The 27,395-nt window shown below is 44.3% G+C and overlaps 1 protein-coding gene across 10 annotated transcripts in view; it reads left to right on the top strand.

The window, feature by feature from the left end:
• SYK (spleen associated tyrosine kinase) overlaps positions 1 to 22,695 on the top strand; it is an 80,627-nt gene extending 57,932 nt beyond the window's left edge. For 9 of the 10 annotated variants that reach the window (XM_078348318.1, XM_035299866.3, XM_078348317.1 and 6 more), the window contains 7 exons: positions 4,217 to 4,304; positions 4,682 to 4,859; positions 6,672 to 6,881; positions 7,867 to 8,056; positions 13,093 to 13,233; positions 13,887 to 13,999; positions 19,789 to 20,553. In XM_078348318.1, the coding sequence (XP_078204444.1) occupies positions 4,217 to 4,304; positions 4,682 to 4,859; positions 6,672 to 6,881; positions 7,867 to 8,056; positions 13,093 to 13,233; positions 13,887 to 13,999; positions 19,789 to 19,861 (993 nt within the window). In that variant the 3' untranslated portion in view covers positions 19,862 to 20,553. Of the gene's footprint in view, positions 1 to 4,216; positions 4,305 to 4,681; positions 4,860 to 6,671; positions 6,882 to 7,866; positions 8,057 to 13,092; positions 13,234 to 13,886; positions 14,000 to 19,788 lie in introns of all 10 variants that reach the window. The other variant, XM_008992651.5, reaches the window with a different exon arrangement.
• Positions 22,696 to 27,395: the final 4,700 nt, after the last annotated feature.

Raw genomic sequence — 27,395 nt, 5'->3', positions numbered from 1 at the left:
GAAACATTCTCAAATCATACCCTTTTTGCTTGGTAATGCCTTAGTAGACCAGACCCTTGAGAAAATGTGTTTTCATATAATTATAAAGGAACAGATTTTAGATCTTTGCTGTAAGAGAAGAGTAATTGCAGAGGTCAGGTGTTATTTTCACTGATCTCAGTGCAAGGCTAATAGTAGCTTATTTCCCAACCAACAGTCCACCCTCATCTGTGGGGATCTACTGGACCAGGGTAATTCCACCGAAAAAAAGGAACGCACACATAGTTTATTGCAGCCAATATTTCTAAAGCCAACTGGCTGTTTTGTCACTGTTACTGTGATGACTGATGACTGTATTGCCATCTACATTACTGCTGGAACAAATTCCAGGACTAATACTGGGAGGGGTTTAATTCATTTAAAGACTAGTAGTTGTATTATTAAGTAAATTTTGTTTATATTTTATAAGTATGTTACTGATTTCTTTTTTCTTTTTTTTTCTTTTATTGTGATGACTGATGACTGTATTGTCATCTGCATTACTAATTTGAACATGTCCCAAGAATCTGGGAGTAAAAATTAACATCTAATAAATGGATGTTAGGATACTTGGCCATCAGGAAACTCTGAATGGGCCTATCAGTTACATAGAGCAATAATTTTTTCCTATTTTGTTCATTTCTAGATCCCCAACTTTTAAACATAGGCACTGAAAAAAATACTTGTTAAATACATTTTCTACTTGCAGTTAAACCTTACCAATAGGAAATCGGGGACAATAATTTTTTTTTTTTTTAGACGGAGTTTCACGCTTGTTACCCAGGCTGGAATGCAATGGCGCGATCTCGGCTCACCGCAACCTCAGCCTCCTGGGTTCAGGCAATTCTCCAGCCTCAGCCTCCTGAGTAGCTGGGATTACAGGCACGCGCCACCATGCCCAGCTAATTTTTGTATTTGTAGTAGAGTCGGGGTTTCACCGTGTTGACCAGGATGGTCTGGATCTCTTCGTGATCCACCCGCCTCGGCCTCCCAAAGTGCTTCTTATTGCAGAGTGATGTCATTCCCTGAATTTATAAAATTTAAGGAAAAGTCACCAGTTGCTCTTTCGGAAGGTAGAAAGCTAAGGTGGCTAGTGCCATCTAGTGGTGGACTGTGGGTTTGGGCCTGTTCTGAATATTGGTTAAAAATGAGGAAAATGGAATGGCCAACATTTCATATACACCTGTTGCTCACTGTGCAGAACAGATGACACTTACTGATTGCGACAGAATAGAGCTCTCAAATGCAAATGCAGACATAAAGAATAAAAGGCAAATAATAATGTAGACCAGCAATATATTTTTCATTAAAATTAAACATTATTTTTATAAAAATAATTAATATTTTTACAATTTATCATTATGCCTCTGTGCTCATTCTTTACAAACTCCTCGGATTTTTCTTTATAACTGAGCATTATCTTTTAGAGGTTGTTTTGGTTATTGTTCTACTAAGTTGCCTATTCACCAAGTGCTTTGTGAAAGATGAAATGTGCATTTTGCACCTTCATCTTTATCATAAGGAAACCACTCATTGTTCTTTCAACAGACTCAATAGGAAGGCTCCCATTTCTTCTGCATTCTTCCAATTGTGGTATCATCCTTTGCTCTAGTCTCATTAGTCACCAGAAAGAAATAGGGGCAGGGAGCCCAGGACTCTGGGTAGGAGAGAGCTGATGTGGTGTTATTGAGAGACATGAGGGTTCTTTGTGGATTGGCTTAAAACACTCATTATCCCATAGTGGTCTGTGCTTGGCAGCATGGAAATGAAGCTCAGAGCTACCTTAGCTGTAAATGTGGAGTTCTAACTTCCAAGGAAGATCTCCCATCTGTCTCCCTATCCATAAGCCAAGATAGACTGGGGTGAACAACATACTGCTAGTGAGAGTATAAATTATTCCTGCCCAGTAGTTTAGATTTTCTGTGTCCATCACTACTAATTCTTACTGATTCCTGACATCCTAGTATCCTTTTCAGCATATTTTAACAACCCCATCTCTGTTTTAAAATTCTTCCCTACAGGATTCATATGTCAGGGAATTGCATTCTGGTTTAATTGGAACAAGCCATTTGGAAGTCCTCCTGGTCTGGAAAACAGTAGAGAGGGTGTAGCCCCAGGAAAATGTCCTCAATGAGAGGGAGAGGAGTCTCACATCAAGAAGCGGTGATGGTCCCTCTACTTGCCTGTGATGGCTAATCTGAGGACATCCTTTAATTCCATGTCTGTTCAAGTTTTGTCTTTGGATCTCAGAACGTGCCTACTTGCAAGGAAAATCAAAGGAGTTGAAATGACAGTAAATGTTAACCCTGAAATAGGCTTAAAAAAAAAAAAAAACTATTTTCAGCCTAGAATTGGTTGCGGGAGGCAGCTGAACAAAAGAGGAGGATGGAAAGCCTTGGTAATCACCCAGTTTCTGTTAGGACAGTTTTCCAGAGGCAAGGTAATTGTATTATAAGCCAGAAGTGAAACCACGGCACAGTCCTGTAATCATACGTAAATGTTTAAAAGAAATAGATTGTCATTTGGAATTATTCATTCTTATTTCTCTTCATTAGCATAAAGACTTGAGAGAGCGCTAATTTTTAAAGCACATTAGTTTATACTTCGCATATCCTGGTTTTAGAAGTGATTTTCATTCATTCACTCATCCATTCATTCATGTATTTGTCCAACACATTTCTATTGAGCATCCTTGTGGACATGGCACAGCTCCCAATGTGGTGAACAAATGTGTATGGCCCCTGGAACTTATATTCTATTTTCATTTGATGTATCATAGTTACTTCTGTTAATCAGTTCAGTAAGAATGCTGAAATCGCCTGTGAGAAAATGGATGCCATTGACATCATTTTTACAAATAACAACAGATGTCCTTTACCCTCGTCAGTGGGCTCGGGCCATGGTGAGCAGTGCCTGCCTCTGAAGTACTCAGCAGACCGAGTGAAAGAAGGAAGTCTGGGTGTTTGGAGATAATGGCTTAGTGGCCATAGAGGTGCATTGTGACTTCATTATTCTGCTTTTAGTTTCTGGGCTTGTAATATTAATAAGGCAGATGAGGATTTAGTGTGCGTCATGAGATAAGTGACTGTCATGTTAAGCTTAATGTCTCTGTTTCTTTAACTTTCTCCAAAATCTGGCAATATCTCATTTCTTCGTGGCCAGTGTTCGGGCACTGAGAAGGTCAATTGATGTATAGAATTGCGACTCAACTCACTCCAAAAAAAAAAGCATCTGAATCATGGTTCTCCTGTGAATTAAATATAGTAGCAAGAAGCCAGAATCTTGTTTTAATTTGGAAGAAAGGGTGGGTCAGGAAAACTCAAGGTAGAGACTTGTATAAAGGGAAAAGGGAAAGTCCTTAGGATAATAAGGAGTAGATTCCCCCACCCCATTGTTTCATGATATAAACTGATGTGGATCAAATAAATAATAGGGAAGAATGCTGTTAACAGGCTGCAAAACTTTGTCTCAGATATGCCACTGTTACCTGCTGTGGGTATTTGGAAGAACTGTTTTCTTTCAGCTGCACAAAAAAGGAGCCCCAGTCTCTCGGGGACACTGATTTCCAGCAGCAGCCCTAGCGGCAGGTGCATTGCCACCTAGGTGGCAGCAGCTGGCCTTCCCTTGATACCTGTAGTCACTGACCAATGCCACCCTCTGGCATCCACCCCAATGCTGCTGCATCTCCACCGAAGATAAAGACTTGGGAGGAGACTAGGAAAACATGCGTGGTTTGGAGTTGGGAAGTAGGTGGGAGCAGCTAATAAGTACTAATTCCCCCCTTTAAATAACTTCTATATAATATGAAATTGAGGAGCATGAGTTAAAGAGGAAAATGCATCCAAGGGGAACATGCAAATCGTCAGTGACATTCGGCAGGCAGGAATAGGATGTTCAAGGGGGTGAGTGGGGAAGCAGCTGTATCCAGGCCAATAGAGTTGACTCATCACATCCTCTGAACACCCCATAGGGTCCCTTGAGTTGCAGCAGCACAAGCTTGCTTTCGCTCTTGTAGTATCCAAGTAATTGCTCGAAGAATGAGATCAGCCTTATTTTCTTTTTTGTTTTTCTTAATTCTTTTCTTTGTCTTTCCCGCAAAAGTTAAAGCGTGATTTCTAAAAACTAAAAATAATTATGCAGATCAACTTAACATTTGTATGGATGAAAAAAATGACCCGTTGTCCTTTCTGTACTTTAGCCCTCCCCTGCTCAAGGGAACCGGCCAGAGAGTGCTGTGTCATTCAATCCGTATGAGCCGGAACTTGGGCCCTGGACTGCAGAAAAAGGTGAGACTTGCTTTCATTCAAGGGACATTCACAGAGCAAAGCGCGTGGTCACTTGTCAGTTTGTAGAGTTGGTTCACGAATCCACCCCATGTCCGTGATTGCAATACAGCACAGTTAGCCATGGAGACACTCACATCTAGTGGCAGGCAGCAGACACCATGCCCATGAGCAGTGGTAGTACTTTGGAATAAAATGGTCTTTCCCACCTCCCTCACCTAGTGACACTGGAAACGTCCATGCCGCTCTTCAGAATTTTTCATCCCTTGTAACCTTGATGGTGCTCTGAGTTCACACTTCCATGAAGATGATGTTCTTGGAAGGATCAATCCTGATATGGGGTCCAGCCCCAGGTTGTATGATTCTTGACTGCATTGCAGGCCCCCAAAGAGAAGCACTGCCCATGGACACAGAGGTGTATGAGAGCCCCTACGCAGACCCTGAGGAGATCAGGCCCAAGGAGGTTTACCTGGACCGAAGTCTGCTGACACTGGAAGACAAAGAACTGGGCTCTGGTAATTTTGGAACTGTGAAAAAAGGCTACTACCAAATGAAAAAGTAAGTCACCATGCTCCACTGAGTCGCTCTCACCCTCACATGAGCCCAGGTTCTAGACACTACCGAGAATAACAAAATATAACTTGGCATGACTAACCCCTTTTTAAATTAATGTTGTCACTCTTGTTAATTTCTGGTACACTATAATGAAAGTAACCATTACTTTTAATGGCAAAAACTGCAATTACTTTTGCACCAACCTAATAGTATGTGCACCTTATGAAAAATTAGAAAATAGAAACACAAGAAAATGAAAACATCAATCTAGCATAGTAGCTCATGCCTATAATCTTAGCACTTTGGGAGGCTGGGGTAGAAGGATTGTTTGAGGCCAGGAGTTTGAGACCGGCCTGGGCAACATAGCAAAACCCTGTCTCTACAAAAAACTTTAAAAAATTAGCCAGGCATGGCAGTGCACACCTATAGTTCCAGCTACTCAGGAGGCTGAGGCAGGAGAATAGCTTGAACCCAGGAGGAGGAGGTTGCACTGAGCCAAGATGGCACCACTGCACTCCAGCCTGGGCAACAGAGTCAAACTCCATCTCAAAAAAAAAAAAGAAAGAAAAAAGAAATGCTTACTTTCCAATCTGTCCCTTCCATTTGTTTTAGTGCATATGTATGTGTATACATATATAATACAAAGACGTGTATATACACACAAAAACATGCATATGTATATATTAACAAGTATATATAGGAACATATATATATATACACACAAAATTGGTTGTGATACTTATTTTAAAATATGTTTGTATATCACGGTCATTTTGTGCAATGATTAAGAATGTTTCTGTATTAATCATAAACTTTCAGTTTAGGAAAGATTGTGATCTTTAATTCTCTGCTTAAATTTGTGAATTAACAGAGACAGGACTGTGGACATAATATCACTTAGAAAGTTTGGGGAGAGGAGAGGCTCTCTTGGTTAATCTGGGGCAAAATGATGTCTTTACAATATTGAGTCTTTCAGTGTAGAAACACAGCTCATCCCTCCATTTACTAGGTCTTCTTTAGCCTCTCTCAGGAGAGTTGTTTACCTTTTCAGTGTATTGCATTTAAATGTATGCTTTTACATTCTGCAGCTAGAAATTCACTTGCAACATTTACTAAAGGCATTTTATATCCACCTATTCATTACACATAATCCGAGATGGTGAATCACAAGATGTCACAGGAATTCATGTATGTCACTGTTGGTGAGGTTTATTTACAAGTTATTTAAATATTTTATAATTTAGCGTTTTTGCTTGGTTGGGACATTCTTTAGTACTGTTCTTCACCATTCTTTTTATTTTATTTTATGTTTTTTAGAAACAGGGTTTCGCTCTGTCACCCAGGCTGGAGTGAAGCTCACTGCAGCCTCAAACTCCCGAGTCCGTGTGACTCTCCCACCTCAGCCTCCCAAGCAGCAGGGACTACAGGCTTGCACTGTCACACCTGGCTAATTTTTTTTAGAGATGGGGTATCACTATGTTGCCCAGGCTGATCTTGAACTCCTGGCCTCAAGCAATCCTCCCCATTCAACCTCTGAAAGTGTTAGGATTATCAGCATGAGCCACCATGCCCAGCCCCAGCCCCAGCCCCCACCATTCCTTTTTAGTAATGGGGCACTACTCTCATTGTCTATAAAGTCAGTGAGTATCGTTGGAACGCTGGCCATTCATTACAGGCTTCTGAAGACACACTTCCACTCTGTGGCAGGTATTTCCATGGGACTGTTTCTGCATGGGGATTATGCTTCATAAAAGAAGATTATCTAGAAGTGAGGCGTTTTGATTATTGATTTAAGCATTACGATTTCTCTTGCAGAGTTGTGAAAACAGTGGCTGTGAAAATACTGAAAAATGAGGCCAATGACCCTGCTCTTAAAGATGAGTTATTAGCAGAAGCAAATGTCATGCAGCAGCTGGACAACCCGTACATCGTACGCATGATCGGGATATGTGAGGCCGAGTCCTGGATGTTGGTCATGGAGATGGCAGAACTTGGTCCCCTCAATAAGTATTTGCAGCAGAACAGGTATTGTCGGGTACCCCCACGGGCCTGGGATCTATCCCCTGAGGGGTGGGGCCCATGACTGGATGGGTCAAGCAGCCTGATTTCCTCAGGGAGCCTTCCCACCCTTCTGTGCCTTCCCTTACTGGTTCACACTCAGGCTCCTTGACAGAGGGACAGACGGAGACACAGTCTTTGGCGTCAGCTCTGTTAGCTCTACTCATTCAGAGAAGAATTCATTTGAGAGTTTTGTCTTTTTCTTCCTGTGCTCATTCAGTCTTGGCCCAGGGATAGACTCCACCTTAGAATAATATCTTGATGATGAATCTCCTTTCTCACTGGGAAGAACACTTTCTTTTTAAAGAAACATTTAAAATAAATGTTTTTCTAAGAGGTGACAGTTAAGTCTTATCTGTTTGGCTGACCTTATATCCTCATGAGTAATGACTTCTGAAAATACCAATCGCTGCTTATTGATTACATCTGTCAAGGGAGTAGTCGTGTTCTCATCTAAAGCTGTTGTTGAGATGGGGAAACTCACTTGGAGTAAAATGGAATGACAACCACCAAGGAGCTTACCCCGTTTGCTGCACTACGTTTCTTAGATTGCCTCTTTAGTCTCCGTGGAAGGGAGGTGTTTTTACCCTTACCTCATAGGTGAGAAACTGAGAGTCAGGGTTCATTCTGTGACCTGTGCAATAGTGGAGCAAGGATTTGAGGTGTGTCTGGCTGGCTGTGAGCCAGGTTTGACCACCCTGTTATACTGCTTTTCCTGCAATTCCAAGCATGCCAGGAAACTCAATCCCAGGAGAATGACATTCATGAACACCAGGAGAATGACATTCAGTCCTGAACAGCTATATGCCGATAAAGTTATTTGTCACCATTTATGAGTTTTATTGTTAGAGAGAAGCAATAGATTTGCCTACTGCCTTCGTGAGGGGCATGGTTGTTTGTTGTGAAATGGGTCACTGTCTCCTATAGCTGATGATATTGTTGTGACTTTCAGACATGTCAAGGATAAGAACATCATAGAACTGGTTCATCAGGTTTCTATGGGCATGAAGTATTTGGAGGAGTGCAATTTTGTGCACAGAGATCTGGCTGCAAGAAATGTGTTGCTGGTTACTCAGCATTATGCCAAGATCAGTGATTTTGGACTTTCCAAAGCACTGCGTGCTGATGAAAACTACTACAAGGTGAGTGCAACTTAGCTAATACTCAGAGCAGTGGACAGTAGAAAATACAAGATACATATATGTTTGTTTCATTAGTGATACAGTTTCAAAAAGCAGTTTTTCTACTTAAAAATAACTAAGAAATGTTCTTATAATCATTGATTTTATTGTTTAAAAAAGAAAAATACTCTAATATATCACACCTTGAGATTTACTCAAAGTAGCATATTCTAAATTATGTTTCATGGAATGATCAGGAATCCAGGTATTAAGTGATGCTTCATTTTGGAAAAAGAGAAGAATGGGATTCCTTCATTAAGCTCATTTGAAAGATTTGTATTGGACAGCTTGATTCTTGCAGGATTTCCCCCAAGCCCTTTTCAGGCTACTCAACATGGCAAATCTCAGCGGAGGGTTTTGCCACACTGCACCTCTCAAACCAGATTCATCCACGGCATCCTTTTCTGATAGGACATTTCATAACATCTGGTGGAACACTGTTCCAGGGCAGGCAGCTTGGAGTGATTCCAAAATAACCTTCTAATGGACACCTATCTATACATGTAAAAGTTAGGAAGTGAAAATTTATCAAATACTCTCATCATCTGTGTATGTCCACTAAGTATGTAGAAATTGTTCTATTGCCTTAGTTTGTATCCAGAAGAACTGAAGTGTCAAAGAACAAATGCAGTGCTGGAAAGAAGGATCTAGAGTTACGTGACTGAAGCTGAAAGAAATCTGCCCCTTAGTTTGGTGAGGCAGAGATTATCAAGAATTAAAGATGGACTTTCAGCAAAACATAAAGTGGAAACTCATTCTGGGTATAGGTTTGGACTTCTAAAAAATAATTTCACAGTGACCAATCCCCTTGCTGATATGACTTGACCCCTCTCTGAACCCTCAAAGGAACCAATAACAACTAATAGAAGAAAAAATTAAAAAGCTTCATGTTCATATTAACTCATCCATGGTGTATATATAGGGTCTATGTTGACCAACTGGAAAATGTGATGGAATTGGGACCCACTGAGTCAAAGAGGGTGCCGAGGGTAGTTGACAACTCTTCTGGTCTCTGGTGAAGTCCACATGCTCAGAAATAGACTGCAGACCCTGAAAATCTACCAAGTGCATGGCAGATGGGGTCCTGAGTTTCATACCCTGCAGTGGTCACAGACCCCACCATGAGTGACAATACCTGTCCACTCACCTTTCCCTGAGAGGCAGTTCATGGACCAGTGGGTGATGCGGAATGCTGGACCTCAGCCAGCAAAGAGACTGCATGAAAGGTGAGTCACGAGAGCAGAGCTTCCAGGCAGGCAGGTGGACACCATTGTCTTGAGCACAAGGGCCAGATGGGAGAACAGCAGGGCTCAGGCTGGCCCTCCTCACCCCATACTTCATGCAGTAGCTTCCCAGAGGGAAGCCCCTTCAGAGGTGAGCCACTGTAAGAAGGGCATCAGCAGGGGCCTGAATAGATACAACAGGAAAACAGAGCAAAGAAGACAGCAGCGTAGGATGAGCAGCACAGGACATGCTGGAGAAAGAAGCCTGTTGCAATGCTGGATGTACCTCATCATGACCTCATCATGATCATTAGAGAGAAGACAGCCTGTCTGAAACAAGGACACAGAGGAGATAGAAAAAATGAAACATGAATGCTGGTCCCCTTATCCACTGCTGCATAACAAACCACCCCATACTTAGTGCCTAAAACACCACCAGGTGTTGGTTTCCTTGCAGTCCTGCTGCGTGGGCAGGGCCAGGTGGGCAGAGTTTGGTGCATCTGCTCACACAGGGGCTTGTACGGTGGCACAAGGGGCAAGAGGACCATTTTCACTCTGCTCACTCACACTACTCAGCCACTGAGCAGGTGGTTAGACGTGGCCCATGATGGGAACCTCTGCAGGGCTGTCAGCTCACCTACACACAGCCTCTCCTTGGGGTCCCTGGGCTTCCTCACAGCATGGCAGCTGTAGACTGAGAGCAGTTACCCAAGAGACAGGAAGTGGGGGCTGCCAGGCCTATAAGGCCAAGCCCAGAAACTGCCTCAGGGTCACTTCCACCTGATCCTATTGGTCAGAGCAATCGCAGCCTGCCAGCTTTGAAGGATGGGATAGATAGAACCATCCTTGAGAGGAGAAGTGTTAGGTTATTCCAGAGAGAGGCTAACTTTCATTGCATTTAGTATTTGTCAAAGATTTACTCTTTTCATCAGTTCAAAATTCAGAAGAAACTTGAAATAACACACATGGCTGTATCGTTCATGACTTGTAAGATCAAAATTTTAAAATAGTGCAGGACAAGGTGATAGAAATAGAAGTATAATCAGCATACAGATGGCCAACAGGTATATGAAGAAATGCTCAGTATCACCAAACATCAGGGAAGCGCAATTTACAAACACAATGAGATATCTTACCCCAGCTAGGATGGCTATTACTAAAACAATAAAAAAAAATAACAGCTGCTGGCGAAAATGCAGAGAAAAGGGAACTCTTCTACACTGTTTGTGGGAATGTAAATTAGTATAGTCACTATGGAAAATAGTAGAGATATTTCTCAAAATAAAAGTAAACTATACATAGAACTACTGTGTGATCCAGCAATCCTGCTAGTGGGTATTTATGCAAAGGAAAATAAACTTGTGTATTAAAGGGATACATACACTCTCATGCTTATCATAGAACTGTTCACAATAGCAAAGTTGTGGAATCAAGTTAAGTGTCCATCAATGGGTGAGTGGATTAAGAAAATGTGAGATATATATATATACACACACACACACACACGCACACACACGCACACAATGGAATTCTATTTGGCTGGAAAAAGAATGAAAATATGTCATTTACTGTAACATGGATGGAACTAGAGGTCATTATATTAGATGGTATAAGCCAAGTACAGAAAAGACAGATGCCACATGTTCTAGCTGATGTGTGGAAGCTAAAAAAAAAAAAAAAAAAAAGAGAGAGAGAGAGCTTGATCTCATGGGGATAGAGAATAGAATGATGGATACCAGAGGCTAGGAAGACTGTGTGGATGGGAGTGGGGATGAAAGAGGCTGGTTAATGGGTACAAACGTACAGTTAAACAGAACAAATGAACTCCAGCATTTGATAGCGGAGTGGGGTGGCTATAGTCAGCAACATTATATTGTATATTTGAAAGTTGCTAGAAGAGAGGGCTTGAAATGCTCCCAACACATAGAAATTATAAGTACTCAAGGTGATGGGCACCCCAGGTACCCTGACTTGATCATTACACATTCCATGCATGTAGCAAATACATGTACCCTATAAATATGTAAGATATTTGGTATCAATTAAAAATAAAACAAAAAAATGAAATAATTGTCATTGGCTTAAAACTGTGGACAAATGCACAATAGTACTTAAATACACTTATGAACAGCCCAGTATTTCTTGGAGCAAAACCATAAAGTAATATTTAGGCTTGACTTGTCTGTTGCTATCTACATGCCCCATGAAGCTATGTGTGGCCAAAAGAAGAGATGAGAGTAGACTAAAAGATGCAAGCATTTTATCCTGAATCTTCAAAAAATAATTATATATATATTTACACACACACACATACATGTACACACACATATGTATATATTCAAATTTTTAAAAAGAATTTTAAAGCTTTTAAGATTTAATAAAATCTTTAAAATTCAAACTAAACACACACACACAGCATTTTGTGGGTCACGATTTTATTCTTTGTTAAAATTGAGATAAAATACACGTAACATAAAGTTTACCAGCTTAATCATTTTTATGTGTACAGTTTAGCAGTGCTAAGTACATTCATGCTGGACAACCATATTCAGAACTCTTCATCTTACAAAACTGAAGATCTCATGATCTTCAAGATTTATTGAAAACAAAAGTGCCCTCCACAGGGTGGAAGCAGGCCAAGCATAGGGGCTCAACAGACAGGTTACAGAATTTGCTGGGGTTTAAATACCCTCTAGAGGTTTTCATTGGTCACTTGGTGAACACACTATGTAAATGAAGAGGATGAAGTAATGTTACAAAGTCATTTACACCTTGTGTCTACTTGGTGTACACCTTGTGTAAATGAAGAGGGTATTTCCCGTCACAGCTCAAGTGTTTCCATTTGATTTAATTCTAGGAAGTCCTTAGGTTCCCTGCCTCAAGGCCCTATTCTTCTGTCTCAATTTCACTCAGCATAATGTCCTCCAGGCTCATCCTTATTGTAGTGAATTCCCTTCCTTTTTAAGGCTGAATACTATTCCATTGTCTATATAGATGGTGTTTTGTTTATCCACTCATGTGCTGAAGGACACTTGGGTTGTTTCCATGTTTTTGCTATTGGGAATAATGCTGCTATGAACCTAAGTGTACACAATTTTATTCTTTTGTTTTGTTTTTTGAGATGGAGTCTCTCCTTCAGTCACGTACGCTGCAGTGCAGTGGTGCGATCTCAGCTCACTGCAACCTCCGCCTCCTGGGTTCAAGCAATTCTCCTGCCTCAGCCTCCCAAATAGCTGGGATTACAGGCACCTGTTATCACACCTGGCTAATTTTTGTATTTTCAGCAAAGACAGGGTTTCACCAAATTGGCCAGGCTGGTCTCGAACTCCCAGCCTCGAGTGATCTGCTCTCCTTAGCCTCCCAAAGTGCTGGGATTACAGGCATGAGCCACTATGCCCCGCCCACAATTTTTTTCTTTTTTCTTTTTCTTTTCTTTTTTTTTTTTTTGAGGCAGAGTTTTGCTCTTGTTACCCAGGCTGAAGTGCAATGGTGCGATCTCGGCTCACCGCAACCTCCGCCTCCTGGGTTCAAGCAATTCTCCCGCCTTAGCCTCCTGAGTAGCTAGGACTACAGGTGTGTGCCGCCATGCCCAGCTAATTTTTGTATTTTTAGTAGAGACGGGGTTTCACCGTGTTGACCGGGATGGTCTCGATCTCTTGACCTTGTGATCCACCTGTCTCAGCCTCCCAAAGTGCTTGGATTATAGGCATGAGCCACCGTGCCCGGCCCACAATTTTATTCTTAATGGAACTTCTCCCTCTGCTTTGCTTTTAGGCCCAGTCCCATGGGAAGTGGCCTGTCAAGTGGTATGCTCCGGAATGTATCAACTACTACAAGTTCTCCAGTAAAAGCGATGTGTGGAGCTTTGGAGTATTGATGTGGGAAGCATTTTCCTATGGGCAGAAGCCATATCGAGTGAGCCGCCCCTGCTTCATTTTCTCACTGTGTGGCCATTAGAACAGATAAGCACCAGATCGTCTTTACAGGAACCTGAAAATCCTAAAATCTGAGCACCTCTCTGAGCCTCTCATTATCTCTTACCAGAAAGCAGTTAATGTGCCCTCCAGCTATCTTAAACTGAGAACAAAATCTACGATGCTCACTGAAGAGTGTATTTTTCCATAGTGTGTTAATGCATGTAAATATACACATAATATAGACCCAGATCATTATTCATTAGAGTTGAAGTAGAAATAATGACTATTTACAATATCTTAGTTATATTTTTTAGATATTTTAATTAAAACGTATTTACCATAAAGGGTACAACTCTTAGGATGAGGCACAGTGGTTTTCCAAAAATGAAACATACCTCTGAATTCAGCCCCCAGATGAAGAACAGAACCCCAAAGCCCTGTTTCCTCTGCACACACAGGCTTCCCCAGGGGTGAGACATATGACTCCAGCATCACAGATTAAGTGCTCCTGTTTTTGTATTTTATGTAACTGAAATCATACAACGTGTACTCCTCCTCCGTGTCTTGGAATGGCTGTTTTGTTTTGTTTGGCTAACACTTTAAAAAACAAAACACAAAATGAAAAGCTTATGTGTATCTTGCATGTTGTAGGGAATGAAAGGAAGTGAAGTCACCGCTATGTTAGAGAAAGGAGAGCGGATGGGATGCCCTGCAGGGTGTCCAAGAGAGATGTATGATCTCATGAACCTGTGCTGGACATACGAGTGAGTACCTGACACTATCTGTGATGTATTCACATGCTCTGGAGATAGGTGAAATGGCTGGGCATCTAGAAGAAGCATAAAGTTCATCTTTTCATGAATCAGTAATGTGCTCCCTTGCTAAACAAACAGTGGCAGGGCCTGCTTTAAGAGACCTTGCTTTCTGGCCCATCTGGTAGAGCCTAAACAGCCAAGTCTAGATGGGGACTCTAACCCAAGTGTCCAAATGTAAATGTAGATAAGGTGGGGAGATGGGCCAAGGGCAGTCAAAGTAAAAAGGTGTTTGTAAGAGGTTGGGGCTGGATACTATTTCTGGCATAGAGGGTGGCTCGGTAGCAGATGTTACACTTTCCTGACTTTCTGATTACCTTGGACTCTGTACAGCTCACAGATGGATTGGCTAAGGTTGCACTTCCCTAGAATCTATGTAGTCCTTGAAGTGGAAGTGCTCAGGTGATGTTCAGGACAGCTCAGCAGGGAAGGAAAACGCATTGCCCCTGAAAATGAGGAGTACAGCTTTCCTAGGCTCAGAAGCCCACGTGTGCATGTATAGCGCGGTCACCCCAAGCCGCCATCTCCGGCTCCCTGGTACTGAACTGTGCACACACAGCCCATGCAGCTCAGAGTTGATGTGGCCTGTGATCAGGAGGACATCACAAATCCTGGCCATGGATTTGATGTTTTGTGAAATCAGGTTTGCCCTCAGATACAGCTGGCATTGCCAGAGCCTCTGAAAGCTGAGGGCTATTCCAAATGCTGCAGATACCACCTGGGATTCTGAGACCAACCCTCCCCACCCTGGGAGTATCACTCTACCACAATTGTGAGTGGCAGGGAAAGAATCTCTATCTAGAAACCACCCAGGGGGCAGCCACAAAGGCAACAGGCAAACTGTGGGCAGATGCTCTCCTGCCCCTGCTGCTGCCGTGGCTCAGGAGAGGGGCCTGGTCTCAACCCTCAGGCATCTTCTCCAACCCCAAGTGTTAGTGCTACAGGGCAGCAAAGCTTCAGCAAGAGGGGAATGTTATTCATGGATTTAGGGTGACGTTTATTCCTAACTCTTGGCTTAATTCTCTCAGTGCCCAAACTAGAATCATCAGAACCATTGGCAGGTAGGCATTGGCAGTACTGGACCTGGGGAGGGCAGCCCTTGGGCACATGCTGGCCTTTGACCCTTTTCTGCTAGTGTACATTGGTCCTCCCTGTGGCTCCCTTTGCAAGGCTTCCCTTCCTGTAGAGGGTGAGGAGGATAGAGATTAAATCATTGTGATAAAATGCAAAAACTTGAAATTAAACATGAGCTCGCTGGAGGAGAGGTTTTACATTTAATGTTGATGCTGATCTATTTAGTTCTGTCAACTCTTCTTTGTGGCGTGTGTTTAACAGTGAGGAGTGAAGGGTGGCAGGGGAGAGGGCTGGGTGCTGGTGCAGCCGGGGGAACCACCTCCCACTTGGCTCCCAGGGGGGTGCAGTGAGGCTGCTGAATACCCTTTGGGCTGTGGTGCATTCTTGAGACTCAGGGAATCAGGATGGGGGCTGCTGGGCCCACCTCTGTCCTCCATGGACACACATCCCTGTTATTTCCAGAATGGTCCACCAGGGGGAGAACAGGGAGGGAAAGCAGTCTTCTGTGATATTCACTGGGTATTCACCAGAATTACAGCAAAGTAGAGCAGTAGAACAGTCTCCTTAAGAGAGCACTCTTTCAAAATGTATTTTCCAGCCTGGAGATTTAAGATGGAACCTGAATGAGGTTCACAGGCAAGCAATGCCTTTCCCCTTGGTTCCCACCCCAGTTCATGCTGCAGGGGTGCATTTCAGTGAGTTCTGCAGGCTTGGAGGAGTCAGTTACAGGGCACAAGCCCCAGTCAAAAGGAAATCATGATGATGGCCTATGCCCCAGATTAGAAATCACAGCTCTTTATCAGACTGTGATTTATTTGCCAACAAAGCTATATTTCTGAAGGTTACTGTGTTTCTAGTAGTGACTTCCAACAGGGTTGGGGGAGGTGGGGAGATATTCAGAAACTTTTGAAGCAGCAGCATTTGTCTGGGGTAGTACCTGAATTCATTGCCTCACACCAAGGAAATGGAAGATGCAGACACACAAGAAGTGAGTTTAAGAGCAGAGGTTTAATAGGCAAGAGAAAAGAGAAAACTCTCTCTTCTACAGAGAGATAGGGCCCCCAAGTGGTTCTTTGGTTCCATGTTGAAATGCACAGGGTTTTGTAGAGGAGCTTGAGTCTGATTTACATAGGTCCCAAAGACTGGTTGGACCAGGTGTGTAATTAACATAGCACACAAAGAAACTGGCTACTCCACCCTAGTCTTTTATTATGCAGATGGTGTCTCTACTCCGCTGGAGCCCTGTTGCCTGCTTTTTTACTGCACATGGGCAACAAGGAAAATGGAATGGGAACCTCCATGTTGAATTTTCCTGGCTTCCAAGTATCTCTCTTCTATTGGCACAGCTGTCAAGATTTACCTATACGAGCTTTTAGCTTGCTTATCTATGGTTGCAGCTTGATTTTTCAGGCTGTTTTTTGTTAGAAAAAAACATGATTTGGGGGCTGCTTTTCATTAAAAGGAAATCATACCAAGGACTCTGTTACCCTCACTATCTGCCTAAATAATTTCTTTCTAGCTCCTGTATCACTTTGTCTAAACATAAGAAATTCAATGAGGTGCAGCTGAATGAATAAAAGGAAAAGATTCCTTGGAGCAGGGCCACAAGGAGAACTCAGAATCGCCAGGGGCTGGTCCTGGTAACCTGGGCTATTGCCTGAGGCCTCCCAGAAAGTGCAGCGGGTCCCCCACTGCAGGCCTTGTCATCAATTCTAGGATGTGGTCCTGGAGGGAATTCAAAGCCTCAATGACAGAACCCATTTAAGAAGAAATGACAGGACAAAGGAAATCTGACTAGAAAGAGTAGATTTTCTAGAGAAGTCACTAGGAGATATGAAGAGGGTGTAAAACGAGTGGAAGATAAGGGATACTTTCTTAAATAAGTTTACTAAGGACCATTGCAGCTCCAGTGCCCAGCCTCTGATGATAAGGGCCATTTTCTCATCCTGGTACAGGGTCTCCTTTCCAGAGGAATCTTTATGGTTTGCTACAGGCACAAAGAGACAGGTCAGCTCATCATTTCTGAAACTACAATTTATCCAATATTTTCAACTCAAAATAATCAGTATACCAAGCTGGCATATTTGGTGATGGCAAAGGCTTCACTCCTTCACTGTCTCACTTTGCAAAGCGGAAAGACAGCATTAGAGTTCTGCCCTGTGCAGGTCACTCAAGCCTCAGCCCCAAGGCTTTCCTCTGAGCCCCACGTCCTCTGAGAGCACTGGGTCATTCACATGGTCTGTGGCCATGGCTGGAGCCCCTGCTGTGCAGGCTGTCACCCCAGGTACAAGCCTCACAGACGCCTCACACCCTGTTCTTATCAGACCTTATAGTTGGGGCTGGGGCAGACAGACAATAAACAATAAGTAAAAAGAAGTGTGTCCTATGGTGCGTCTTAGGAAAGGGACGATTCCTGTGGGAATTCAAAGCAAGGAGGGCACGGGGGCATGGAGGATATCATGCAGAAGTGTGGGGTTTTTAAAGCTCCCTTGTGTTGAAGTAGCTTCTCAGTTGCCTGTGGCACAAAAGCATATTGGAGCTTCTAGAAACTGTGGATTCAACGAAGAAAATACAGGTGGTGCTAGTATACTCTCTGTTTTGTTTTGCTTTGTTTTTTCATTTTTTCCTCAGTTGTAAACAGCCACCTTCTCCAAGGTGATATATAGAAACAGACAGAGAGAGCGGGAGGTAGATAGATGAGGGAAGAGAAGGAGGGAGGAAGAGAAGGTCTCTCATTAGCACAAACCCAGGTTTTGAAGGGGGTTTATCATGAGTAACAAAAGATGTTGCTTTCAGCCTGACACTCAGGAAATTCCAAGGGTTTTAGGAACTCTGTGCCAGGAACCTAGGATGAAGACCATATATTTTATATAAAATCACACACTTGTAACTTTAAAAGAGAACAGAGAATTATGGGGAAGGGAGGGTTACACTTCCAACAGGGGCTCCAGATAGGCCACTTTGAGGGATTGCAGCTGAGACCTGTAGGCTAAGAAGTGAGATTGTGTATAGGGATGAGGGGAGAAGAGGAGGGTCGCTGGGCGTGAGGGGCAAAGCAGAAACTGCACTCCGGCCCGAAAGCAGAATGGCAGGTCAGAGCAGGGCAGGAAGCTGGGCACGAAAGGGCACTGCATTACCCTCTTGCTGCTGAAGCTGTGTCCCAGCTTCCTGGAGGCAGCGTCTCCCATGGATGTACAGGAGAGATTGCCTAGGAGACCTGACCAGGTGTTTTTCCTGAGGACGAGTCTGTATTCCTGGTTCCTTGCATTTGTTTGCTGCATTGCTGCTGGGCAGGTGAACCCCCAGAGCAAGATCCAAAGGTGCACTTTGTGCCATTTGGCTCTCCAAAGTTGGAGCAGAGCCCCCTGTTTTGCAAAGATGCTAAAGTGCATTCTCTTTGGCTGTAGACATTTAGGAGCAAGACAGAGGCTGTCCCTCTGGGTGTACGCACGTTTCTCTGCATGCTCCTGTACCATAGTGTTGGCCACCATATCCCCTCCTGGAACACGCTTGGTGGCAAGAGACAAGGCCCCTCTCAGTGACACCCTGGGAGGCCTGTGTCCCCAGACATCACCACAGATGGCTGACCACACTGATCAATTTGAGCAGTTTTATCATTTTGCTCGGTATTGAAAGCTTTAGGGAAAACTATGTATTTTGATGCCATTTGACAATTTGTAGAAGCCGCTTTGCTCTTATAATGATGAGTGATTCTTGGTCCTGAGGCACGTTCTATGGCTGTTCTCTTGTGTTGACATTAAACCATACACAATTGCCATTGACATAGGTCAGAATGGTTGAATATGGATGGTTTCATACAATTTAACCTCACATTCTATTTCACTCTTTGACTTACTGTATTTCAACTTCATCCACTTGCACTACATCCAGAAATCTTGCAAAATCAGAAAAATAACTTCTAAGTGAGGATAGATTATCAGGGTTTTAATGCTTGCTTCTAACTGATCTGTGCAGGACATCTGTGTAAGAGAAAACGGAAGTGTCTGTAAATGTTTGTTTAGAGACTGCAAATTGTTAGCGCTTCTGCCTGTAGTTCACTGACGTCAGTGCCTCCCTGGCCAGCAGGGGCAGTAAGACCTGGCTATATTAAGGTGGATCATAGACAAGCCGTGAGTCTTTGCTTCTGCCCTGACATGTTTTGAGTTTTAATAAGAACCCATATCAACAGCCATTTTTCACAAAATCCAGAGCCATCAATTAGAGCGTGGAAAGGGAGAATTAAAGCTGTGTTTATATTTCTACTCTTAACAAGATTATGGTCAAACCTTGACTGTATCTGCAGTACATTTGCCAAGTATTTTCAGACACCTCTGTTGCTAAAATCACAAAGTGACTGCCTCTGAACCTGAAGCTAAAAGACTGCCTGTTCTAATGCAATATGTCTTCTACTTTAAGGTGGATATGAATCACTGGAGGTCTTGTTAAAATGCAGATATGGGTTCTGTAGGTCTGCAGTGCACTGACACTGTATTTCTGACAGCCTTCTGGTCACCCTGGGGTGGGGGACACAGGGACCATGCTGTGAACTGCAGGCCCTAGTGCCACCAGGGAGTGGCACTACTGGTACTCTGCCTGCAAGGCCCTGCTTGGGATGGGCATTTTTTCACAAGCACATTGACACAATAATGCATTTCTTCCCTTTCCAGTGTGGAGAACAGGCCCGGATTTGCAGCGGTGGAACTGCGGCTGCGCAATTACTACTATGATGTGGTGAACTAACCGCTCCCATATCTGTTGGTGGCTGCCTTTGATCACAGGAAAATGTATCCAGAGGAACTGATTGTTGGCCACCTCCTTCTGCCAGTCAGGAGAGCCAGCTTGGATGGAACATGCCCAGGACCTGTCACCCAAAGCCTGTCCCACCACTCATACTCTGCAAAGCAAAGGCCGTCCCAGGAGAAAAGGCAGATGGCAGGGTCAAAGGGGCTAGGTAGATTTGTTTGTTTTTTTTTGTCTGCGTGATTTTCATACAGGTTATTTTTACAATCTGTTTCCAAATCCCTTTCATGTCTTTCCCCGTCTCTGGATTCTGGGCTATATTTGTTACTCAGCAGGCCCAGGGGCATTGCAGGGTGGCCAAGAGCATTCTCACCCCAAGCAGCCTTTTCCAGATGCTCAAGGACGCCTTAGCATGTGACTCCTGAAGGGAAGAGAAAGGCAGAGGAATTTGGCTGCCTCTACAGCGTGGCTCTGACAGCCCATGAGACTGATCCTTGGCCACTGAAAAGCTTTCCTGACAATAAAAGTGTTTTGAGACTTTAAAAAGAAAATCAAGTTTGACCAATGCAGTTTCTAAGCATGTAGCCAGTTAGGGAAAGGAAAAAAAAAAAAAAAAAGCCTGGATACTGCTTTTGCCGTCTCTGTTATGAAATGGAAGACATGTTTGGATAAAAGGGGACCATTTGAATGAATTGGCTTGGTTTACTTTCCCCCCTGAAATCCTCTCTCCTGCAGACTGTCTTGAAGACCTGGTGACTGGTAAATAAAGCTCCGCATGGAGGCTATATAGCAGGGGCAAGAGGTCTGTCCCCCAGCATCTCACTGAGAAGGCAGGAGGCCTGTTCCCCGGCGTCTAGGGACAGTGTTAATTCATAGAAAGAGTTAATTCATAACAAGCCAAAGATGCTGAACCACACCACAAATAGGTCTTTTGGAGCGTGAGTTTGGGCTAAAGATACAAGACTAGAGAATTTTTTTCTGGTCTTAACTAATCCTTGACTTAATGTTTGATCTTATACCAGTCATCACCCATTGATATCAGTTTTGCTATAGCTCTTAAAAGTTAAAGAGACATCCCAGTAATTTGGGAGGCCAAGGCAGCTGGATCACTTGAGGTCAGGAGTTCAAGACCAGCCTGGCCAATATGGTGAAACCCCATTTCTACTAAAGATACAACAATTAGCTGGGCCTGGTTTCACACTCCTGTAGTCCCAGCTACTCAGGAGGCTGAGGCAGGAGAATCACTTGAACCCGGGAAACGGAGGTTGCAGTGACCCTAGATCATACCATTGCACTCTAGCCTGAGCATTGCAGCAAGACTCTGTCTCAAAAAACAAAAGTTAAAGAGATAATTTAGCCATTATTCTTATGTCAGCAGATATAAATAAACTTGGACCCATCTGGCCATGAGCTATATCTGAGACATTTTCAAGTACATGGATAGCCACGGACAGCAGGGGACACCCTCCTCTAACAGGGGATGCAAGGCATAGGGAAAGACAATCAGTTCCCATGCTCAGCCACAGGAGACAGGAGTCACTCACAGAACTCGTGGTTAGAAGGTTTTAGAAGCCACACACACTTTTTGAATCACACTATCTGGTGGTTTAATCATATTTTTAAAGACAGAAGCCCCGAGTGCTGAGAGTGCTGAGCAGTCTCTCAAAACATGTTTAGAATCGCTGAAATTAGACAAAATATCTGTCTGCCGGGCCACAAACAGGTGTAGAATTATGAAAGGAGAGGCTGGATGTGCCAGGTTTGGTAAAGTGGTGACCGCATCTGAGAAAGAAGCTGTGAGGCTGAGCTCTTGGTGGCTTCCTTCTGTAACTTCCTGAGGGCATCTGTAACACAGGCCCCATGCTCGTAGGAATACAGTAGCACCTATGTAGGAAGTGTGTGGAGTTTTCTGTCTTCTTTCTGTGTGGTGTTTGGCCTGTTTTTCAGTACTTCTCCCCTCTCAGGAGCCTGGTGTTGCCAAATATCCAGAATGTGATGAGGTGAGAAGGGGACAGGGGCCTCACCTCCTTGCAGAGGTCCAGCCGGCTCTCCTTGTCCTTGACCAAGCTCCTGAGTGCTCCACTTGGTAGAGCAGGCTCCTGTGTGCAGAATTCCCACCATGGCCAACACAAGGGAGTATTTTCTAGTGAAAATTGTGTCCTGTGGTCAGGAATAATTATCCTTTCCTCTGCAGCCACAAAGGAGGGAGAACAGAGAAAGGAAACTTAATTGAAGAAGGATTGGTCATATGAAAAGGGCTACATTTGGGAAGCTGGGAAAGGTCTCCAGGCTTCTAGAGCAGCTAGCTTGGGCTGGATTCTCACACCCAGGCTGCGCCTCGGTTTACTCTAACCAATCTTTTCCCTGGGGTCTGGGCTCACTGCATAAGGTAAGGTGCCTTTTACCTTAAGGTCCTTCTTTAGCAGGGAAGGAGCATCATGAACAGAGAGACTGTCCTAGCACCATCACGTTGGCTGCTGAGGCCATGAATATCTTGTCCCCCAGCAGGGCCGAGTGTGTCTATGACAGAAAACAGTGTGTTCGGTGCTAAAATCATTGCATGCGTGTCTTCATCTGAGCGTGTCCTCCTCCCATACTCCCTATCACCCAGCCCTGCCTGTAGTTGCTGGACGGTGACTTCACTTGGATGTCTGCAAGTCTGCCTGGATTTTCACTTGCAGAGGCAGCAGCTGCATTATCAGGCCTCCCAGCCCTGCAAAGAGCTCCCTCCACTGGTTAGCAGTGTGTTCTGTTTTCCATTCATTTCAGAAGATCTACATTGTGTCACTGGACACTTTTAAAAATTGTGATTTTTAATAAAAATTTAAAATTGGCTTTGTGATGATTTTCATGGAAGTTACTAGGATGTGTTAAGTCACACTGTCAAACAGTGCCAAGCAGCATTGTTAAAGAAGTAGCTAAATATGTTCTAAAACATGAAGTCCCTGCCATGTCCTAAAGGAGTGAATGGGTTGGCTGGGTGCAGTGGCTCATGCCTATAATCCCAACTCTCTGGGAGGCCAAGGCAGGATCTCACACATGAGCCCAGGAGTTTGAGACCAACCTGGACAACATAGTAAGACTCTGTCTCTGAAGAGATCAAAACATTTGCTGGGCATGGTGGTGTGTACCTTAGGCCCAGCTGCTTGGGAGGCTGAGGCAGGAGGATCACTTGAACCTGGGAGGTCAAGGCTGAAATGAGCCATGTTGCAGAGGGGGTAACTGCATTGATAGGCCTCCAAGCCCTGCAAAGAGCTCCCTCCACTGGTTAGCAGTATGTTGTGTTTTCCATTCATTTCAGAAGAGCTACCTTGATGGCATCACTGTACTCCAGCCCAGGTGACAGACAAGATCCTATCACCAAAAAATAAAAGTAGATTTGCACAGGCCACTCAAAGTTGTCTGTGAGATTTCACCACACAGAAAGGGGAGGCCCAGCAGGGATGGCCCTGTCCTGCCTGTATGTTTTATTCATGGGCAGAGCATCTACTCAGCAAGGGCCTGACAGCCCATGGCCTGTTTAATAAAAGGCTGCCTGAGGAGACCCAAAATCCCCTTTAGGCCAAAGCAGGGTTGTGGGTTTTGAGCTGTCCCTTTCTCTATCCAGACAGCCTAAAGGAACTGGGGTAGACAAAGGATTCCAGAGCCCCAATCTCTGCCTCTTCTAAGGAGGTTACACACAAGCACAGATATGCATACATATATATCCACATGCATGCACACATGAATGCCGGCACACATGCATATGTCTCAATGCATACATGCATATATACACATACACACATGCACACATTAACATGCAAACATGCATCCACACATATAAGCACATGCACAAGTGCACACATACACATTTACACCTGTACACATACACGTGCACACTTGTACTCACATGAACACATGCAAACACGAGCACACATACATGCATATGCACACAAATACACAGAACATGCATGTGCCACAGTACACCAATACACCAAACACACATACCACATACAAATTCACACACCACACACATACATACGCTGCACGTATACACTATGCCATACATACACACCACGTGAGCACATACACATAATACACACAGCACTGCACATACCGAACCTCACTCCAAACATCCACTTAAAAATCCACCTGAGACAGCTGTCCTGCAGCGGACACACCCTCGTGTTTGTATCCATCTTCACCACCACCCTCTCCAGGCTCAAGCAGTATGGGACTCTGCCTCACAATCTTCCATCCCAGCTTCCCCTGGGTCCTCTCTGCTCTTGCCAAGCCAAGTCAGGTTTGGAGGAAACAATGAACTTGGCCGGGCCAAGGCTCTCTTCGTCAGCTAGGAGATGGGAAGGACACAGACTGCCCAATAGCCCACTGAGCTGGAGGAGGCCACTCCAAATACAGTGGGATGGTGAAGCGCCCCGAAGTCAGAGAAGAACACAGCACACAACAGACGGGGCTCCAGCAGTGACCTTACGCACGTCCTATAAACTGAGCCCCAGAGCACCACAATTTCAGATGAGGGTGCCTGCACGGACACATGTAAGTGACGGCACAGTGGCCTTATTCAAAAAATGTCAGTAGATGCCATGGTTTGTGTTGTTCATGCTAGTGGCCAACTGCTGGGAGGAATCCTGTGGGCAACAGGCGGTGCGGGCTCTGGGATGGCTCAGGAAATAGCACTGGCCTTTGGCTTCAACCCCAGGGAGGAGGACCTCTTGTGATAATGTGTCACTGCACTGCAGGGTGAGATGGCTTTACCACTAGCCTGAGCTGCAGCAGAGAGGCGGTTTAAATCCCCCAGGCTTGTCCTGGAGATTAGCAGGGGACTTTAGATAGAACTCACCAATAAATGTGTTCTCATTTTGGGGAGGAAGGGAGCACTATGATAAAGGAAGATTTTGTTTTTCAAATTATCTTTTAGTTTGGGATAAACAATACGGTGTCTCTTTTCTTCTCTTGGTTACTGGCTGGTGGCCTCAGGGTGGAAATTTGTCCCTGCTTCCGGGCAAGCAACCCTCTGAATTAGTACCTCCCCTCCAGTGTTAGGCTGCCCAGAGGCCAACACCTCTGTTCTGTGGAACCTCCCACCCCTTCTTGCCCCATGCTCTGTCTCCTGTGCCTGAAATTTCCAAAGAGAAACCCCAAAAAAAATGCATTTCTCTAAGTGTCTTCCAGGATATGAGTCTGGAAGGTGGAGACACGCTGTACAGCATGCAGTTTCCCTGATTAAATAACCTAGAAAACATGGCCAACTACATTCCCAGTACTCATTAACCTCCGAAGAGCTCCAAGGGGCACTGCAATCAAGACCTCACGGAGCTTTTCTAGCTCAACATTTCACTGACTTCTTTGGCCACAGAACCACTAGGTGCTCAATACCTGTTAGCATGATAGTGTGGTATTACTCCACACTCACTGGGAAATGTGCTCACGGAGCATTAGGGAGGTATCTCTAAAGGGCCATGGTCATTTGGTCCACTGAAATCACACCAAGGAAGCAAGTATCTGTGTTCTTGTTTTTTTCTTTTTGAGATGGAGTTTCACTCTTGTTGACCAGGCTGGAGTGCAATGGCACAATATCGGCTCAACCTCTGCCATCTGAGTAGCTGAGATTACAGGTGCACACCCCATGCCCAGCTAATTTTGTGTTTTTAGTAGAGACAGGGTTTCTTTATGTTGATCAGGCTGGTCTTGAACTCCCGACCTCAGGTGATCCGCCCACCTCAGCCTCCCAAAGTGCTGGGATTACAGGTGTGAGCCACCATGCCCAGCCCTGTGTTCTTATTAACTGGAAAGCCAGCCCTGTCCTGTCAATTCTCAAAGGTTAGTTTACAAATCATCTCTCTCTCTCTCTCTCTCTCTCTCTCTCTCTCTCTCTCTCTCTCTCTCTCTCTCTCTCTCTCTTTTTCTCTCCACGACATATAGAATCAATCTTTCCTCTAAAGAAAAAGAAGAAATGATGGCATTTTGGTACAGAAGTGTACATAATTTCATGTTTCATTAGAGAGTGTTTTTTAAGGCCACTTGTGATTTTGGTAGCTTTGCAAAATTAAGCTGGAGAAAGGAAGAACGTTTTCTCAGAGCCCCTCCCACCAAACCCAGCAAGCCTGCACTGCAGTGCCCATCACATCCCGATGGATGGCTGCACACGCCGGCATTTGCCTGAACCCGCACCTCACAGCCTGTTGCTGCCACCGCCCCCTCATGGGGCATTAGACAGCTAAGTGATGCTCACAGCCCAGACATTGCTCAGCTGGGGCTGTTTCCAGGAGCTATTTTTCCTTATTAAGCATTATTTTACCACAGCCATGAGTTATAAGACTTTAAACTTCAGCAAATCTTTCAGGTCTTTTAATAGCTCAGTTTTCCTTGACTATCATCAAACTGTGGAACAATGAGTGAAAAATGTATTTTGTTCGTAAACAACTCTTCCTCATTCATAAAAATAAAGAGCCAACGTCTCATAGTGTTTGTTCTCTGCAGCTCATATCAAATGACATCATAAATTTCTGTCAACCAAGCTCGCTGGGACACAGTGAGGTGAACACCTCCCTGCTTGTAAACAGCTGCCTTAATTCTTTCCTTCCCTGAAACAGGAGTAAAGGAAAGACCTCAGCCTCCACGGGTAGTGAACAGGTGAGGAAATGGAGGGCCCATCCCTATCAAGAAAATGGTTTTGCCAGAGTCCTTATCAAGTGGATTGTGCCAGAAAGAAAGTGTTCATCATGGGAGCAGGCAATTCAGCCTCACCAACTGCACAGGACATGATTTTTCCATTTCCTGATGAACCCAGAGGTTGTAAGGTGACACCCCTAGCAATGGTTCCTCTCATACCAAAAGCACCTGGTAAAACACATTTTCCAGACACCGGATGTGTTCCTGGGGATGTCAGAGAGCTCCCTGCACCTGGCAGCCTGCAGGTGCATGGACTTACACAGCAACATGCTGTCCCTCAGCATCGGTCAGAATTTAGGGACACGAGCTGCCCAGTGCGCCTCCATCCATCACCTCTCTTCCCTCTCGTCTTGCTTCCTTCATTATCCAACCTCAAAATAAAAAAGAAAACAAGGCCGGGCACGGTGGCTTCTGCCTGTAATCCCAGCAGTTTGGGAGGCCGAGGTGGGCAGATCACAAGGTCAGGAGTTCGAGACCAGCCTGGCCAACAGGGTGAAACCCTATCTCTACTAAAAATACAAAAAATTAGCTGGGCGTGGTGACACGTGCCTGTAATCCCACCTACTCAGGAAGCTCAGAGAGGAGAATTGCTTGAACCCGGGAGGGAGAGATTGCAGTGAGCTGAGATCGCACCACTGCACTCCAGCCTGGGCGACAGACTGTCAGAGTGAGACTCTGTCTCTCACACACACACACACACACACACACACACACACACACGAAAACAAGATGCTTGGTCAAGCCAATCCCAACTACTGAGTCTTTATGCCTCACGCTTCTGTGTACATGGCAGGAATCTCAACAGAAAGGAGATGAAGAAAGACTCCATGGACAGACATCAGCGGACCAGGATCTGAGCATG

Source organism: Callithrix jacchus, chromosome 1 (genome assembly GCF_049354715.1).
Source record: "Callithrix jacchus isolate 240 chromosome 1, calJac240_pri, whole genome shotgun sequence".
Lineage (NCBI taxonomy): Eukaryota > Metazoa > Chordata > Mammalia > Primates > Cebidae > Callithrix > Callithrix jacchus.
The sequence above is the reverse complement of the archived record's forward strand: the minus strand, read 5'-3'. Positions and strand labels throughout refer to the sequence as shown.